Raw genomic sequence first — 15,912 nt, forward strand, 5'->3', positions numbered from 1 at the left:
TTTTGTGATGATGTGCCACTTGTCTGCAAAAAGTGCAAGTTTTCCTCCCAAGGGAGCTGCCAAGAGTGATTTGCTTGGCAGTCTGAGGGGTAAGTCATTGTGATTGTCTTGTGATAGTTTGAGACCTGTCTTCTCCTCCTTTTTGGGTTGTGGCACCCCATTGTCGTGGCTTGTAAGAGCCTTGTGGCTGACCTCTGCCCCTTGGGCATCTGTATTTGTCCCTCTGAGGTCTGTCAGAAGTTGGAAAGGACCAGTTTTTGGTTGGCCAATTTCTGCTGAAAAGAGGGGGTTGGACCTGTAAAAAAATCCTTGACCGTCTGCATAAATTTTGCCTTATCCTCCATTTTCTTTAAAACCTCTTCTGCTTTCACACCAAATAAAACATCCTGCTGTAAGGGTGCATCCAATAACTTTGCTTTAACATGATCAGGTAAAGTTTTTTCTTTTAACCAAGCATGCCTACGAATGACAGACCCTGTTACAGCTCCTCTGCAAGAAGCTTCCAATTAATCAAATCCACATTGCAAAGTATGTTTTCCCACTTGTTCTGCTGCATGCAACAAATCTTGCATTTCCTTGTAATCAGACTGCTCTGTATGTGTGCTCATTTTTTGTTTTAATTGAGACATCAAATATTGTTGATATTTCAGCATGTGAAACTGGCAATTTAAGGCCCTCATAGCTAGAGTAGCTAAGGTATATACTTTATTTCCCCATCTGTCTAGTGCTCTAGAATCCCTTTCAGATGGTACAGGATTTTTAGCAATAGAGGCCTTAACCCCTTTGGGACCCTGGGAAATGGTTTCTGGGTCAGCAACAGGGCTTTTATATAGGAATTTGTGTGAGTCAGGGACTCTATAGTATCTGTCTGGTTTGGCTGGTGCAGGAGGTAATGAATCTGGGTTAAGGCTAGATTCTGAATAAACATCATCCACAATGTCTAACACAGGTGGAATAGCAAGTGGTCTGTGCTGGGGTAGTAAGAGGAACTCTCGGAGCCTTTTCTTAGAATCAGAGTAATCCTGGCCTTCCCAGTGGAAATGTTCCCTCATGGTATGTAAAGTTTCCCGAAAAGAGTAGTCTTCTGGGGGAGATGCTGAAGGAATAGACTCTTCAGCATCAGAGTCTTCATAAGGGGGAAAAGAGTATTCCTGTTCCTCAGAAGAATCTGAGGTAATGGAAACCTGGTCAGACGAAACGTAGTCCTCCTCCTGTCTAGGCCTTTTGTCAGGTGGGGGATGGGAACCCCTGATTAGGGTAATTAAGTCTTCGGCCATCTTAAGCATCTGTTTCTTAGGCATGGGGCCTTGCACTGGCGACTGCTGTACAGGCTTCCTTACTTTTAATGGAGTTTTCAGTTTTGCAAAGGATTTAATAGCAAGTGTAGTCGGTCTGAAGACACCTTCAGCAACTGACGGCCTTTCAACTGCACCAGAATCCCCATCAGCCATGGAGTCGGAAGGGCCTCAAGATAAAGGCTCTGGAGGCCCTGCAATCTCCGCTTGGGAGTCGGATGCAGGCTGGGGTTCTAAATCAGCGGTCGTCAGGGGCTGCGTAGGTGCCTCACTGAAACCCGGAGAACTGGCGACTGGCCTAGCAGAGGCCTCAGTGTCTGGTTTGGGTCTCGGCTGACTGTCCTTATCTTTGCACTTTTTATGCATCCCGGTCGTCGGTTGCTCCGACGGCATGGCATAATTAAATTTTCTACCAAAATAATGTTGGGCGAAATCAAACCGACGTTTAATAGTTCGTTTGTTAAACCTAGCACAAAACCGACAACCTGTGATGTCATGGTCTGGGCCTAGGCAAGGGATACAATAAGAATGAAAATCCTTATGAGGTATTTGCTTCCCACAAGAAATGCAATTATTAACTTTTTCTGACATCGGATTGAGGCAAGAAAAGGTTTCCCAACGGGGTACGTAGCTTTATTGAAGACTTCGGTCTGAAATTCGATTTGAAAATCTCCGGAGCCGGCCGACCAGCACTTGTGAATTGCTTCTGCTTCGGGCACCGTGCGGCAAGAAAGACTGGAGAAAATGGCGTTGGCTGCCTCTTTTATACCCCTGTCGCACTGACGTCAGGGAAGAAGCGACAGCAACCGACGCTGGACCAAGACTTTGGAACTCGGGCCGACTGCGGGACCGCCTGACGGCAGATAACCCAAGTGTGATGACTGCAACAGTGTAACATGATGAACATCACTCTACACTTCTACTCTAGCACTACCAGCAACACACTGCCTCTATCGATGAAACGTAGTTTGCTAAACTGAACTATCGTAATTCTGCGCTTTTGGGTGAGAGAGTTCATTTAAGTAACATTCGGTGAACTGTAAATTTGTTCAACTAATAGACCTATATATATATATATATATATATATATATATATATATATTCTATTTCCTTCAAATCTTTCATAAAACAGTGTTTATGTTATTAAGATTGTCAAATGTGATACATAGATTTTGCATTAACTTGCTAGTAAATAACTCTAACTTCAAACAAAGAAATAAATTATGCAGTAATGCTCCAATGCCTTTGTATACTGGATTACAATGGATTTAGCAAAAAAACAAATTAAGACATAAATAAAATAAACAGATAAATAAAAACAGAAAGCCTCTGCCATCACATTTTTAAATCATTTGTGGACTTCAAGAAAGCATTACTGCTGGCTAAAAATGCATAAATATAGAAAACACCACAAACAAAATCTGGATACATTAATTTGCATACACCTCCACTCCAAACTGATTATGTGTCCCAAGTAATATGATATATATTGTGAAAGTCTTGAGTAAATAAGAGCATGCTTTAGAAGACAGATAAAAGAAAAAGTCAAATAGCTTTAAAAGTCCCAAGAAATGCAATTATTTATCACTGCACAAAGATCCCACAATTCTTCCTTTTCTTATAAAATGGCTTTGAATATAAGAATTGTAACTCTAAAAGTACAACCATGTAATTACAGGGAATAATTACATGGTCATACGTCATGACATGCTATCTATGCCATTTTATAATCCCTTGATTGGCACACTGCAAATCACAAGATATATACCTGAATGGTTCCACTGGTCTACCAAATTCATCAACTTCCTCCCCATCGAGCAGGAAAGCGGGATGTCCCTCGTAGTACATATCATACTCAGGAAACAACCTGGTCAGTGATAGGGAGGGATGCAAGTAGGAAAATCCATAGACTGCTCGTCAGAATTAGATATGGTACACGGATCGGTATGCAGTGACTGAACAAACTAAATTCCACACCAGCTCTCCAATATGAACAATTGAAACGTACAATAGTATGCTTTATTACTGAAATATTTATATGAAACTGATGCTACAATATAAAGACATGTGACATCTACTGATTGTTGCTTTCATAATTCAGAAACACAGAAGAAAGAAGCAGAACCAGTTCTTCCCAAAGGTAACTCATGTTTTAGAATACTGAGGACTTCAGCTTCTCATTGGGTGTTCCTGGCTGCTCAGGACATAATTCACTGTGCCTAGAACATGGATCACCTTAAAGTTCAGTTTGTGCTGGACATCTCAACATCATGTGCACACTGGGTAAAACTTTAAACCTCTTGTTTTCTGAGGTACGAAAAGGCCATCTTCTTGTCTATAGTGCTTTGTTGAACTTGTATTAACAGTGCTTAATGGTTAAATGAACTCTAACTTCTTTCTTGCCGATATGCAAGACTGCATTAATCATCTAATAGACACTACATTAATTTGAACAATGAGATACAAATTTTGCTTCCTCAGCAGAGGAATAGAATAAGATTGTTAACAAGTACATTTTAAGGCCTGAGGTGTACAGAGAGATCTAGGCTTGAAGGTGTTTTAAAGATGAAAACTGGATGCTACCACACTAAACAGAAAGTAGAGCTATGTGACAATACTAACCATTACAGCATATCTTTGAGGAATAGACCATTACAGCATATCTTTGAGGGATAGACCATTAGAGTGGCATTTATAGCATTTGGGCTTCTAATCACTAACATGCTGCCCTTTATCCAGTTTCTGAAAACCGCAGACTGTCCCACGGCATGAAGATAATGCCATTTTCACAGTGAAGTTCTGTTGGTGTCAGTTAGTGTGAGCCTTATACAAGTGCAATGGTCATCCTTAGTTCTAGGCAGAAAGTCTAAAGTGAAACAGTATGACTGCTAACAATTAAAACAGTGTAAGCACACAATAACTACACATACATAGCAAGCAATTGTGCCTGCTTAAATCCTTGTGATAAATCCAAATCCCAATCCATATTTAAGATAGGGAGACTCAGGTGCATACTCATATGGTGAGAGTTTCTTTCTCAGAGATCTACAGTTCTCGAGTACCTCCTAAAAGCTTTATTAATTTTATTTGAGAAGAGCTTCTGTAGCACTGCTGATAATGTCTGCATCCTAGACATGGCAATCTATATTTATAGTAGCCGTCCACATCACTTACAAGGGTCAACACCTTCTTCCATGATCACAGGTACTGCAAAACATTGCTGGTTAAAGCAGTGCCACTCAAATGTTATGGGTAAAATGTAAAATATACCCCATGCGTGGTTAAACCAAGACAGTGGTAAACATGCTGCTGTGAAATACACCCTATGCATGGCCAAACCAAGGCACTGGTCAACATGTTGCTGTGAAACACACTCTGTGCATGGCCAAAGCAAGGCACCGGTCAGCATGCTGCTGTGAAATGCACCACGTGCAATGTCAAACCAAGGCACCGATCAGTATGCTGCTGTGAAGTATTTATTTATTCATTTTATATTTGTTGACTGGGTTTGTCCGACTGGGCTACAAATGCCCATTTTCAGTGGAGGCCCGAGTGCTTCTGTGCAAGACCAAACCAAGGCACTGGTCAACATGCTGCTGTGAAATACACCCCACGCATGGCCAAACCAAGGCAAGGCAACAGTCAGCATGCTGCTGTGAAATACACCCCGTGCATGGCCAAACCAAGGCACCAGTCAGCATGCTGCTGTGAAATATACCCCATGCATGGCCAAACCAAGGTACCAGTCAATATGCTGTTGTGAAATACACCCCGTACATGACCAAACCAAGGCACCGGTCAACATGTTGCTGTGAAATATACCCCGTGCATGACCAAACAAAGGCACCGGTCAACATGCTGCTGTGAAATACACCCCCGCGCATGGCAAAACCAAGGCAGTGGTCAACATGCTGCACTACTAGTTACTCGTGTATATGAGTTTGCATAATTTCAGAAGGCAGACTTATTTTCTAGCACTAGAGCTGTTATATAATGTTACTTATTAATAGCCATCACTCTGCTTGTGCTGTTGTAACCTATCATTAGTACAAACATGAGGACACTTGGTATTGTGTTGTCCCAGCCCACTGTGCAGGTTCATTTGTGCTGTTGTAACCTATCATTAGTACAAACATGGGGAAACTTGGTATTGTGTTGTCCCAGCCCGCTGTGCAGGTTCATTTGTGCTGTTGTAACCTATCATTAGTACAAACACGAGGACACTTGGTATTGTGTTGTCCCAGCCCACTGTGCAGGTTCATTTGTGCTATTGTAACCTATCATTAGTACAAACACGAGGACACATGGTATTGTGTTGTCCCAGCCCGCTGTGCAGGTTCATTTGTGCTGTTGTAACCTATCATTAGTACAAACACGAGGACACTTGGTATTGTGTTGTCCCAGCCCGCTGTGCAGGTTCATTTGTGCTGTTGTAACCTATCATTAGTACAAACACGAGGACACTTGGTATTGTGTTGTCCCAGCCCGCTGTGCAGGTTCATTTGTGCTAGTGTAACCTATCATTAGTACAAACACGAGGACACTTGGTATTGTGTTGTCCCAGCCCGCTGTGCAGGTTCATTTGTGCTGTTGTAACCTATCATTAGTACAAACATGAGGACACTTGGTATTGTGTTGTCCCAGCCCGCTGTGCAGGTTCATTTGTGCTGTTGTAACCTATCATTAGTACAAACACGAGGACACTTGGTATTGTGCTGTCCCAGCCCGCTGTGCAGGTTCATTTGTGCTGTTGTAACTTATCATTAGTACAAACACGAGGACACTTGGTATTGTGTTGTCCCAGCCCGCTGTGCAGGTTTATTTGTGCTGTTGTAACTTATCATTAGTACAAACACGAGGACACTTGGTATTGTGTTGTTCCAGCCCGCTGTGCAGGCTCATTTGTGCTGTTGTAACCTATCATTAGTACAAACATGAGGACACTTGGTATTGTGTTGTCCCAGCCTGCTGTGCAGGTTCATTTGTGCTGTTTTAACCTATCATTAGTACAAACACGGGGACACTTGGTATTGTGTTGTCCCAGCCCGCTGTGCAGGTTCATTTGTGCTGTTGTAACCTATCATTAGTACAAACACGAGGACACTTGGTAATGTGTTGTCCCAGCCTGCTGTGCAGGTTCATTTGTGCTGTTGTAACCTATCATTAGTACAAACACAAGGACACTTGGTATTGTGCTGTCCCAGCCTGCTGTGCAGGTTCATTTGTGCTAGTGTAACCTATCATTAGTACAAACACGAGGACACTTGGTATTGTGTTGTCCCAGCCTGCTGTGCAGGTTCATTTGTGCTGTTGTAACCTATCATTACTACAAACACAAGGACACTTGGTATTGTGTTGTCCCAGCCTGCTGTGCAGGTTCATTTGTGCTGTTGTAACCTATCATTAGTACAAACATGGGGAAACTTGGTATTGTGTTGTCCCAGCCCGCTGTGCAGGTTAATTTGTGCTAGTGTAACCTATCATTAGTACAAACACGAGGACACTTGGTATTGTGTTGTCCCAGCACACTGTGCAGGCTCATTTGTGCTGTTGCAAGCAATCATTACTACAAACACGAGGACACTTGGTATTGTGTTGTCCCAGCCCGCTGTGCAGGTTCATTTGTGCTGTTGTAACCTATCATTAGTACAAACACGAGGACACTTGGTATTGTGTTGTCCCAGCCCGCTGTGCAGGTTCATTTGTGCTGTTGTAACCTATCATTACTACAAACACGAGGACACTTGGTATTGTGTTGTCCCAGCCCGCTGTGCAGGTTCATTTGTGCTGTTGTAACCTATCATTAGTACAAACACGAGGACACTTGGTATTGTGTTGTTCCAGCCCGCTGTGCAGGTTCATTTGTGCTGTTGTAACCTATCATTAGTACAAACACGAGGACACTTGGTATTGTGTTGTCCCAGCCTGCTGTGCAGGTTCATTTGTGCTGTTGTAACCTAGCATTAGTACAAACACAAGGACACTTGGTATTGTGTTGTCCCAGCCCGCTGTGCAGGTTCATTTGTGCTGTTGTAACCTATCATTAGTACAAACACAAGGACACTTGGTATTGTGTTGTCCCAGCCCGCTGTGCAGGTTCATTTGTGCTGTTGTAACCTATCATTAGTACAAACACGAGGACACTTGGTATTGTGTTGTCCCAGCCCGCTGTGCAGGTTCATTTGTGCTGTTGTAACCTATCATTAGTACAAACACGAGGACACTTGGTATTGTGTTGTCCCAGCCTGCTGTGCAGGTTCATTTGCGCTGTTGTAACCTATCATTACTACAAACACAAGGACACTTGGCATTGTGTTGTCCCAGCCCGCTGTGCAGGTTCATTTGTGCTGTTGTAACCTATCATTAGTACAAACACGAGGACACTTGGTATTGTGTTGTCCCAGCCCGCTGTGCAGGCTCATTTGTGCTGTTGCAACCTATCATTAGTACAAACACGAGGACACTTGGTATTGTGTTGTCCCAGCCCGCTGTGCAGGTTCATTTGTGCTGTTGTAACCTATCATTAGTACAAACATGAGGACACTTGGTATTGTGTTGTCCCAGCCCGCTGTGCAGGTTCATTTGTGCTGTTGTAACCTATCATTAGTACAAACACGAGGACACTTGGTACTGTGTTGTCCCAGCCCACTGTGCAGGTTCATTTGTGCTGTTGTAACCTATCATTAGTACAAACACGAGGACACTTGGTATTGTGTTGTCCCAGCCCGCTGTGCAGCTTCATTTGTGCTGTTGTAACCTATCATTAGTACAACCACGAGGACACTTGGTATTGTGTTGTCCCAACCCGCTGTGCAGCTTCATTTGTGCTAGTGTAACCTATCATTACTACAAATACGAGGACACTTGGTATTGTGTTGTCCCAGCCCGCTGTGCAGGTTCATTTGTGCTGTTGTAACCTATCATTAGTACAAACACGAGGACACTTGGTATTGTGTTGTCCCAGCCTGCTGTGCAGGTTCATTTGTGCTGTTGTAACCTATCATTAGTACAAACACGAGGACACTTGGTATTGTGTTGTCCCAGCCCGCTGTGCAGGTTCATTTGTGCTATTGTAACCTATCATTAGTACAAACACGAGGACACTTGGTATTGTGTTGTCCCAGCCCGCTGTGCAGGTTCATTTGTGCTGTTGTAACCTATCATTAGTACAAACACGAGGACACTTGGTATTGTGTTGTCCCAGCCTGCTGTGCAGGTTCATTTGTGCTGTTGTAACCTATCATTAGTACAAACATGAGGACACTTGGTATTGTGTTGTCCCAGCCCGCTGTGCAGGTTCATTTGTGCTAGTGTAACCTATCATTACTACAAACACGAGGACACTTGGTATTGTGTTGTCCCAGCCCGCTGTGCAGGTTCATTTGTGCTAGTGTAACCTATCATTAGTACAAACACGAGGACACTTGGTATTGTGTTGTCCCAGCCTGCTGTGCAGGTTCATTTGTGCTGTTGTAACCTATCATTAGTACAAACACGGGGACACTTGGTATTGTGTTGTCCCAGCCCGCTGTGCAGGCTAATTTGTGCTGTTGTAACCTATCACTAGTACAAACACGAGGACACTTGGTATTGTGTTGTCCCAGCCCGCTGTGCAGGTTCATTTGTGCTGTTGTAACTTATCATTAGTACAAACATGAGGACACTTGGTATTGTGTTGTCCCAGCCCGCTGTGCAGGCTCATTTGTGCTGTTGTAACCTATCACTAGTACAAACACGAGGACACTTGGTATTGTGTTGTCCCAGCCCGCTGTGCAGGTTCATTTGTGCTGTTGTAACCTATCATTAGTACAAACACGAGGACACTTGGTATTGTGTTGTCCCAGCCCGCTGTGCAGGTTCATTTGCGCTGTTGTAACCTATCATTAGTACAAACACGAGGACACTTGGTATTGTGTTGTCCCTGCCCGCTGTGCAGGTTCATTTGTGCTGTTGTAACCTATCATTAGTACAAACACAAGGACACTTGGTATTGTGTTGTCCCAGCCTGCTGTGCAGGTTCATTTGTGCTGTTGTAACCTATCATTAGTACAAACACGAGGACACTTGGTATTGTGTTGTCCCAGCTCGCTGTGCAGGTTCATTTGTGCTATTGTAACCTATCATTAGTACAAACACGAGGACACTTGGTATTGTGTTGTCCCAGCCCGCTGTGCAGGTTCATTTGTGCTATTGTAACCTATCATTAGTACAAACACGAGGACACTTGGTATTGTGTTGTCCCAGCCCGCTGTGCAGGTTCATTTGTGCTAGTGTAACCTATCATTACTACAAACACGAGGACACTTGGTATTGTGTTGTCCCAGCCCGCTGTGCAGGTTCATTTGTGCTATTGTAACCTATCATTAGTACAAACACGAGGACACTTGGTATTGTGTTGTCCCAGCCCGCTGTGCAGGTTCATTTGTGCTGTTGTAACCTATCATTAGTACAAACACGAGGACACTTGGTATTGTGTTGTCCCAGCCTGCTGTGCAGGTTCATTTGTGCTGTTGTAACCTATCATTAGTACAAACACGAGGACACTTGGTATTGTGTTGTCCCAGCCCGCTGTGCAGGTTCATTTGTGCTGTTGTAACCTATCATTAGTACAAACACGAGGACACTTGGTATTGTGTTGTCCCAGCCCGCTGTGCAGGTTCATTTGTGCTAGTGTAACCTATCATTACTACAAACACGAGGACACTTGGTAATGTGTTGTCCCAGCCCGCTGTGCAGTTTCATTTGTGCTGTTGTAACCTATCATTAGTACAAACACGAGGACACTTGGTATTGTGTTGTCCCAGCCAGCTGTGCAGGTTCATTTGTGTTGTTGTAACCTATCATTAGTACAAACACGAGGACACTTGGTATTGTGTTGTCCCAGCCCGCTGTGCAGTTTCATTTGTGCTGTTGTAACCTATCATTAGTACAAACACGAGGACACTTGGTATTGTGTTGTCCCAGCCCGCTGTGCAGGTTCATTTGTGCTGTTGTAACCTATCATTAGTACAAACACGAGGACACTTGGTATTGTGCTGTCCCAGCCCACTGTGCAGGTTCATTTGTGCTGTTGTAACCTATCATTAGTACAAACACGAGGACACTTGGTATTGTGTTGTCCCAGCCTGCTGTGCAGGTTCATTTGTGCTGTTGTAACCTATCATTAGTACAAACATGGGGAAACTTGGTATTGTGTTGTCCCAGCCTGCTGTGCAGGTTCATTTGTGCTAGTGTAACCTATCATTAGTACAAACACGAGGACACTTGGTATTGTGTTGTCCCAGCCCGCTGTGCAGGTTCATTTGTGCTGTTGTAACCTATCATTAGTACAAACACGAGGACACTTGGTATTGTGTTGTCCCAGCCCGCTGTGCAGGTTCATTTGTGCTAGTGTAACCTATCATTAGTACAAACACGAGGACACTTGGTATTGTGTTGTCCCAGCCCGCTGTGCAGGTTCATTTGTGCTGTTGTAACCTATCATTAGTACAAACACGAGGACACTTGGTATTGTGCTGTCCCAGCCCGCTGTGCAGGTTCATTTGTGCTGTTGTAACTTATCATTAGTACAAACACGAGGACACTTGGTATTATGTTGTCCCAGCCCGCTGTGCAGGTTTATTTGTGCTGTTGTAACCTATCATTAGTACAAACACGAGGACACTTGGTATTGTGTTGTTCCAGCCCGCTGTGCAGGCTCATTTGTGCTGTTGTAACCTATCATTAGTACAAACATGAGGACACTTGGTATTGTGTTGTCCCAGCCCGCTGTGCAGGTTCATTTGTGCTGTTGTAACCTATCATTAGTACAAACACGAGCACACTTGGGTATTGTGTTGTCCCAGCCTGCTGTGCAGGTTCATTTGTGCTGTTTTAACCTATCATTAATGCAAACACGGGGACACTTGGTATTGTGTTGTCCCAGCCCGCTGTGCAGGTTCATTTGTGCTGTTGTAACCTATCATTAGTACAAACACGAGGACACTTGGTAATGTGTTGTCCCAGCCTGCTGTGCAGGTTCACTTGTGCTGTTGTAACCTATCATTAGTACAAACACGAGGACACTTGGTATTGTGTTGTCCCAGCCTGCTGTGCAGGTTCATTTGTGCTAGTGTAACCTATCATTAGTACAAACACGAGGACACTTGGTATTGTGTTGTCCCAGCCTGCTGTGCAGGTTCATTTGTGCTGTTGTAACCTATCATTACTACAAACACAAGGACACTTGGCATTGTGTTGTCCCAGCCCGCTGTGCAGGTTCATTTGTGCTGTTGTAACCTATCATTAGTACAAACACGAGGACACTTGGTATTGTGTTGTCCCAGCCTGCTGTGCAGGTTAATTTGTGCTGTTGTAACCTATCATTAGTACAAACACGAGGACACTTGGTATTGTGTTGTCCCAGCCCGCTGTGCAGGTTCATTTGTGCTGTTGTAACCTATCATTAGTACAAACATGAGGACACTTGGTATTGTGTTGTCCCAGCCCGCTGTGCAGGTTCATTTGTGCTGTTGTAACCTATCATTAGTACAAACATGAGGACACTTGGTATTGTGTTGTCCCAGCCCGCTGTGCAGCTTCATTTGTGCTAGTGTAACCTATCATTAGTACAAACACGAGGACACTTGGTATTGTGTTGTCCCAGCCTGCTGTGCAGGTTCATTTGTGCTGTTGTAACCTATCATTAGTACAAACACGAGGACACTTGGTATTGTGTTGTCCCAGCCTGCTGTGCAGGTTCATTTGTGCTAGTGTAACCTATCATTAGTACAAACACGAGGACACTTGGTATTGTGTTGTCCCAGCCTGCTGTGCAGGTTCATTTGTGCTGTTGTAACCTATCATTACTACAAACACAAGGACACTTGGCATTGTGTTGTCCCAGCCCGCTGTGCAGGTTCATTTGTGCTGTTGTAACCTATCATTAGTACAAACACGAGGACACTTGGTATTGTGTTGTTCCAGCCCGCTGTGCAGGTTCATTTGTGCTATTGTAACCTATCATTAGTACAAACATGAGGACACTTGGTATTGTGTTGTCCCAGCCCGCTGTGCAGCTTCATTTGTGCTGTTGTAACCTATCATTACTACAAACATGAGGACACTTGGTATTGTGTTGTCCCAGCCCGCTGTGCAGGTTAATTTGTGCTGTTGTAACCTATCATTAGTACAAACACGAGGACACTTGGTATTGTGTTGTCCCAGCCTGCTGTGCAGGTTCATTTGTGCTGTTGTAACCTATCATTAGTACAAACATGGGGAAACTTGGTATTGTGTTGTCCCAGCCCGCTGTGCAGGTTCATTTGTGCTAGTGTAACCTATCATTAGTACAAACACGAGGACACTTGGTATTGTGTTGTCCCAGCCCGCTGTGCAGGCTCATTTGTGCTGTTGCAACCTATCATTACTACAAACACGAGGACACTTGGTATTGTGTTGTCCCAGCCCGCTGTGCAGGTTCATTTGTGCTGTTGTAACCTATCATTAGTACAAACACGAGGACACTTGGTATTGTGTTGTCCCAGCCCGCTGTGCAGTTTCATTTGTGCTGTTGTAACCTATCATTACTACAAACACGAGGACACTTGGTATTGTGTTGTCCCAGCCCGCTGTGCAGGTTCATTTGTGCTGTTGTAACCTATGATTAGTACAAACACGAGGACACTTGGTATTGTGTTGTCCCAGCCCGCTGTGCAGGTTCATTTGTGCTGTTGTAACTTATCATTAGTACAAACATGAGGACACTTGGTATTGTGTTGTCCCAGCCCGCTGTGCAGGCTCATTTGTGCTGTTGTAACCTATCACTAGTACAAACACGAGGACACTTGGTATTGTGTTGTCCCAGCCCACTGTGCAGGTTCATTTGTGCTGTTGTAACCTATCATTAGTACAACCATGAGGACACTTGGTACTGTGTTGTCCCAGCCCGCTGTGCAGGTTCATTTGTGCTGTTGTAACCTATCATTAGTACAAACACGAGGACACTTGGTATTGTGTTGTCCCAGCCCGCTGTGCAGCTTCATTTGTGCTAGTGTAACCTATCATTACTACAAATACGAGGACACTTGGTATTGTGTTGTCCCAGCCCGCTGTGCAGGTTCATTTGTGCTGTTGTAACCTATCATTAGTACAAACACGAGGACACTTGGTATTGTGTTGTCCCAGCCCGCTGTGCAGGTTCATTTGCGCTGTTGTAACCTATCATTAGTACAAACACGAGGACACTTGGTATTGTGTTGTCCCAGCCCGCTGTGCAGGTTCATTTGTGCTGTTGTAACCTATCATTAGTACAAACACAAGGACACTTGGTATTGTGTTGTCCCAGCCTGCTGTGCAGGTTCATTTGTGCTGTTGTAACCTATCATTAGTACAAACACGAGGACACTTGGTATTGTGTTGTCCCAGCCCGCTGTGCAGCTTCATTTGTGCTGTTGTAACCTATCATTAGTACAAACACGAGGACACTTGGTATTGTGTTGTCCCAACCCGCTGTGCAGCTTCATTTGTGCTAGTGTAACCTATCATTACTACAAATACGAGGACACTTGGTATTGTGTTGTCCCAGCCCGCTGTGCAGGTTCATTTGTGCTGTTGTAACCTATCATTAGTACAAACACGAGGACACTTGGTATTGTGTTGTCCCAGCCTGCTGTGCAGGTTCATTTGTGCTGTTGTAACCTATCATTAGTACAAACACGAGGACACTTGGTATTGTGTTGTCCCAGCCCGCTGTGCAGGTTCATTTGTGCTATTGTAACCTATCATTAGTACAAACACGAGGACACTTGGTATTGTGTTGTCCCAGCCCGCTGTGCAGGTTCATTTGTGCTGTTGTAACCTATCATTAGTACAAACACGAGGACACTTGGTATTGTGTTGTCCCAGCCTGCTGTGCAGGTTCATTTGTGCTGTTGTAACCTATCATTAGTACAAACATGAGGACACTTGGTATTGTGTTGTCCCAGCCCGCTGTGCAGGTTCATTTGTGCTAGTGTAACCTATCATTACTACAAACACGAGGACACTTGGTATTGTGTTGTCCCAGCCCGCTGTGCAGGTTCATTTGTGCTAGTGTAACCTATCATTAGTACAAACACGAGGACACTTGGTATTGTGTTGTCCCAGCCTGCTGTGCAGGTTCATTTGTGCTGTTGTAACCTATCATTAGTACAAACACGGGGACACTTGGTATTGTGTTGTCCCAGCCCGCTGTGCAGGCTCATTTGTGCTGTTGTAACCTATCACTAGTACAAACACGAGGACACTTGGTATTGTGTTGTCCCAGCCCGCTGTGCAGGTTAATTTGTGCTGTTGTAACTTATCATTAGTACAAACATGAGGACACTTTGTACTGTGTTGTCCCAGCCCGCTGTGCAGGCTCATTTGTGCTGTTGTAACCTATCACTAGTACAAACACGAGGACACTTGGTATTGTGTTGTCCCAGCCCGCTGTGCAGGTTCATTTGTGCTGTTGTAACCTATCATTAGTACAAACATGAGGACACTTGGTATTGTGTTGTCCCAGCCCGCTGTGCAGGTTCATTTGTGCTGTTGTAACCTATCATTAGTACAAACACGAGGACACTTGGTATTGTGTTGTCCCAGCCCGCTGTGCAGCTTCATTTGTGCTAGTGTAACCTATCATTACTACAAATACGAGGACACTTGGTATTGTGTTGTCCCAGCCCGCTGTGCAGGTTCATTTGTGCTGTTGTAACCTATCATTAGTACAAACACGAGGACACTTGGTATTGTGTTGTCCCAGCCCGCTGTGCAGGTTCATTTGCGCTGTTGTAACCTATCATTAGTACAAACACGAGGACACTTGGTATTGTGTTGTCCCAGCCCGCTGTGCAGGTTCATTTGTGCTGTTGTAACCTATCATTAGTACAAACACAAGGACACTTGGTATTGTGTTGTCCCAGCCTGCTGTGCAGGTTCATTTGTGCTGTTGTAACCTATCATTAGTACAAACACGAGGACACTTGGTATTGTGTTGTCCCAGCCCGCTGTGCAGGTTCATTTGTGCTATTGTAACCTATCATTAGTACAAACACGAGGACACTTGGTATTGTGTTGTCCCAGCCCGCTGTGCAGGTTCATTTGTGCTATTGTAACCTATCATTAGTACAAACACGAGGACACTTGGTATTGTGTTGTCCCAGCCCGCTGTGCAGGTTCATTTGTGCTAGTGTAACCTATCATTACTACAAGCACGAGGACACTTGGTATTGTGTTGTCCCAGCCCACTGTGCAGGTTCATTTGTTCTTTTGTAACCTATCATTAGTACAAACACGAGGACACTTGGTATTGTGTTGTCCCAGCCCGCTGTGCAGGTTCATTTGTGCTGTTGTAACCTATCATTAGTACAAACACGAGGACACTTGGTATTGTGTTGTCCCAGCCTGCTGTGCAGTTTCCTTTGTGCTGTTGTAACCTATCATTAGTACAAACACGAGGACACTTGGTATTGTGTTGTCCCAGCCCACTGTGCAGGTTCATTTGTGCTGTTGTAACCTATCATTAGTACAAACACGAGGACACTTGGTATTGTGTTGTCCCAGCCCGCTGAGCAGGTTCATTTGTGCTAGTGTAACCTATCATTACTACAAACAC

The 15,912-nt window shown here is 44.3% G+C and overlaps 1 protein-coding gene across 1 annotated transcript in view; it reads right to left on the bottom strand.

Annotated features, from left to right (window-relative positions):
• KIFAP3 (kinesin associated protein 3) overlaps positions 1–15,912 on the bottom strand; it is a gene marked incomplete in the record, with an annotated part of 1,467,647 nt that overhangs the window by 242,190 nt on the left and 1,209,545 nt on the right. The window contains 1 exon segment of the mRNA XM_044085270.1: positions 3,064–3,162. Within this exon segment, the coding sequence (XP_043941205.1) occupies positions 3,064–3,162 (99 nt within the window).

Source organism: Protopterus annectens, chromosome 10.part0, assembly GCF_019279795.1.
Source record: "Protopterus annectens isolate FY-2018-M chromosome 10.part0, PAN1.0, whole genome shotgun sequence".
Classification (NCBI taxonomy): Eukaryota; Metazoa; Chordata; order Ceratodontiformes; family Protopteridae; genus Protopterus; species Protopterus annectens.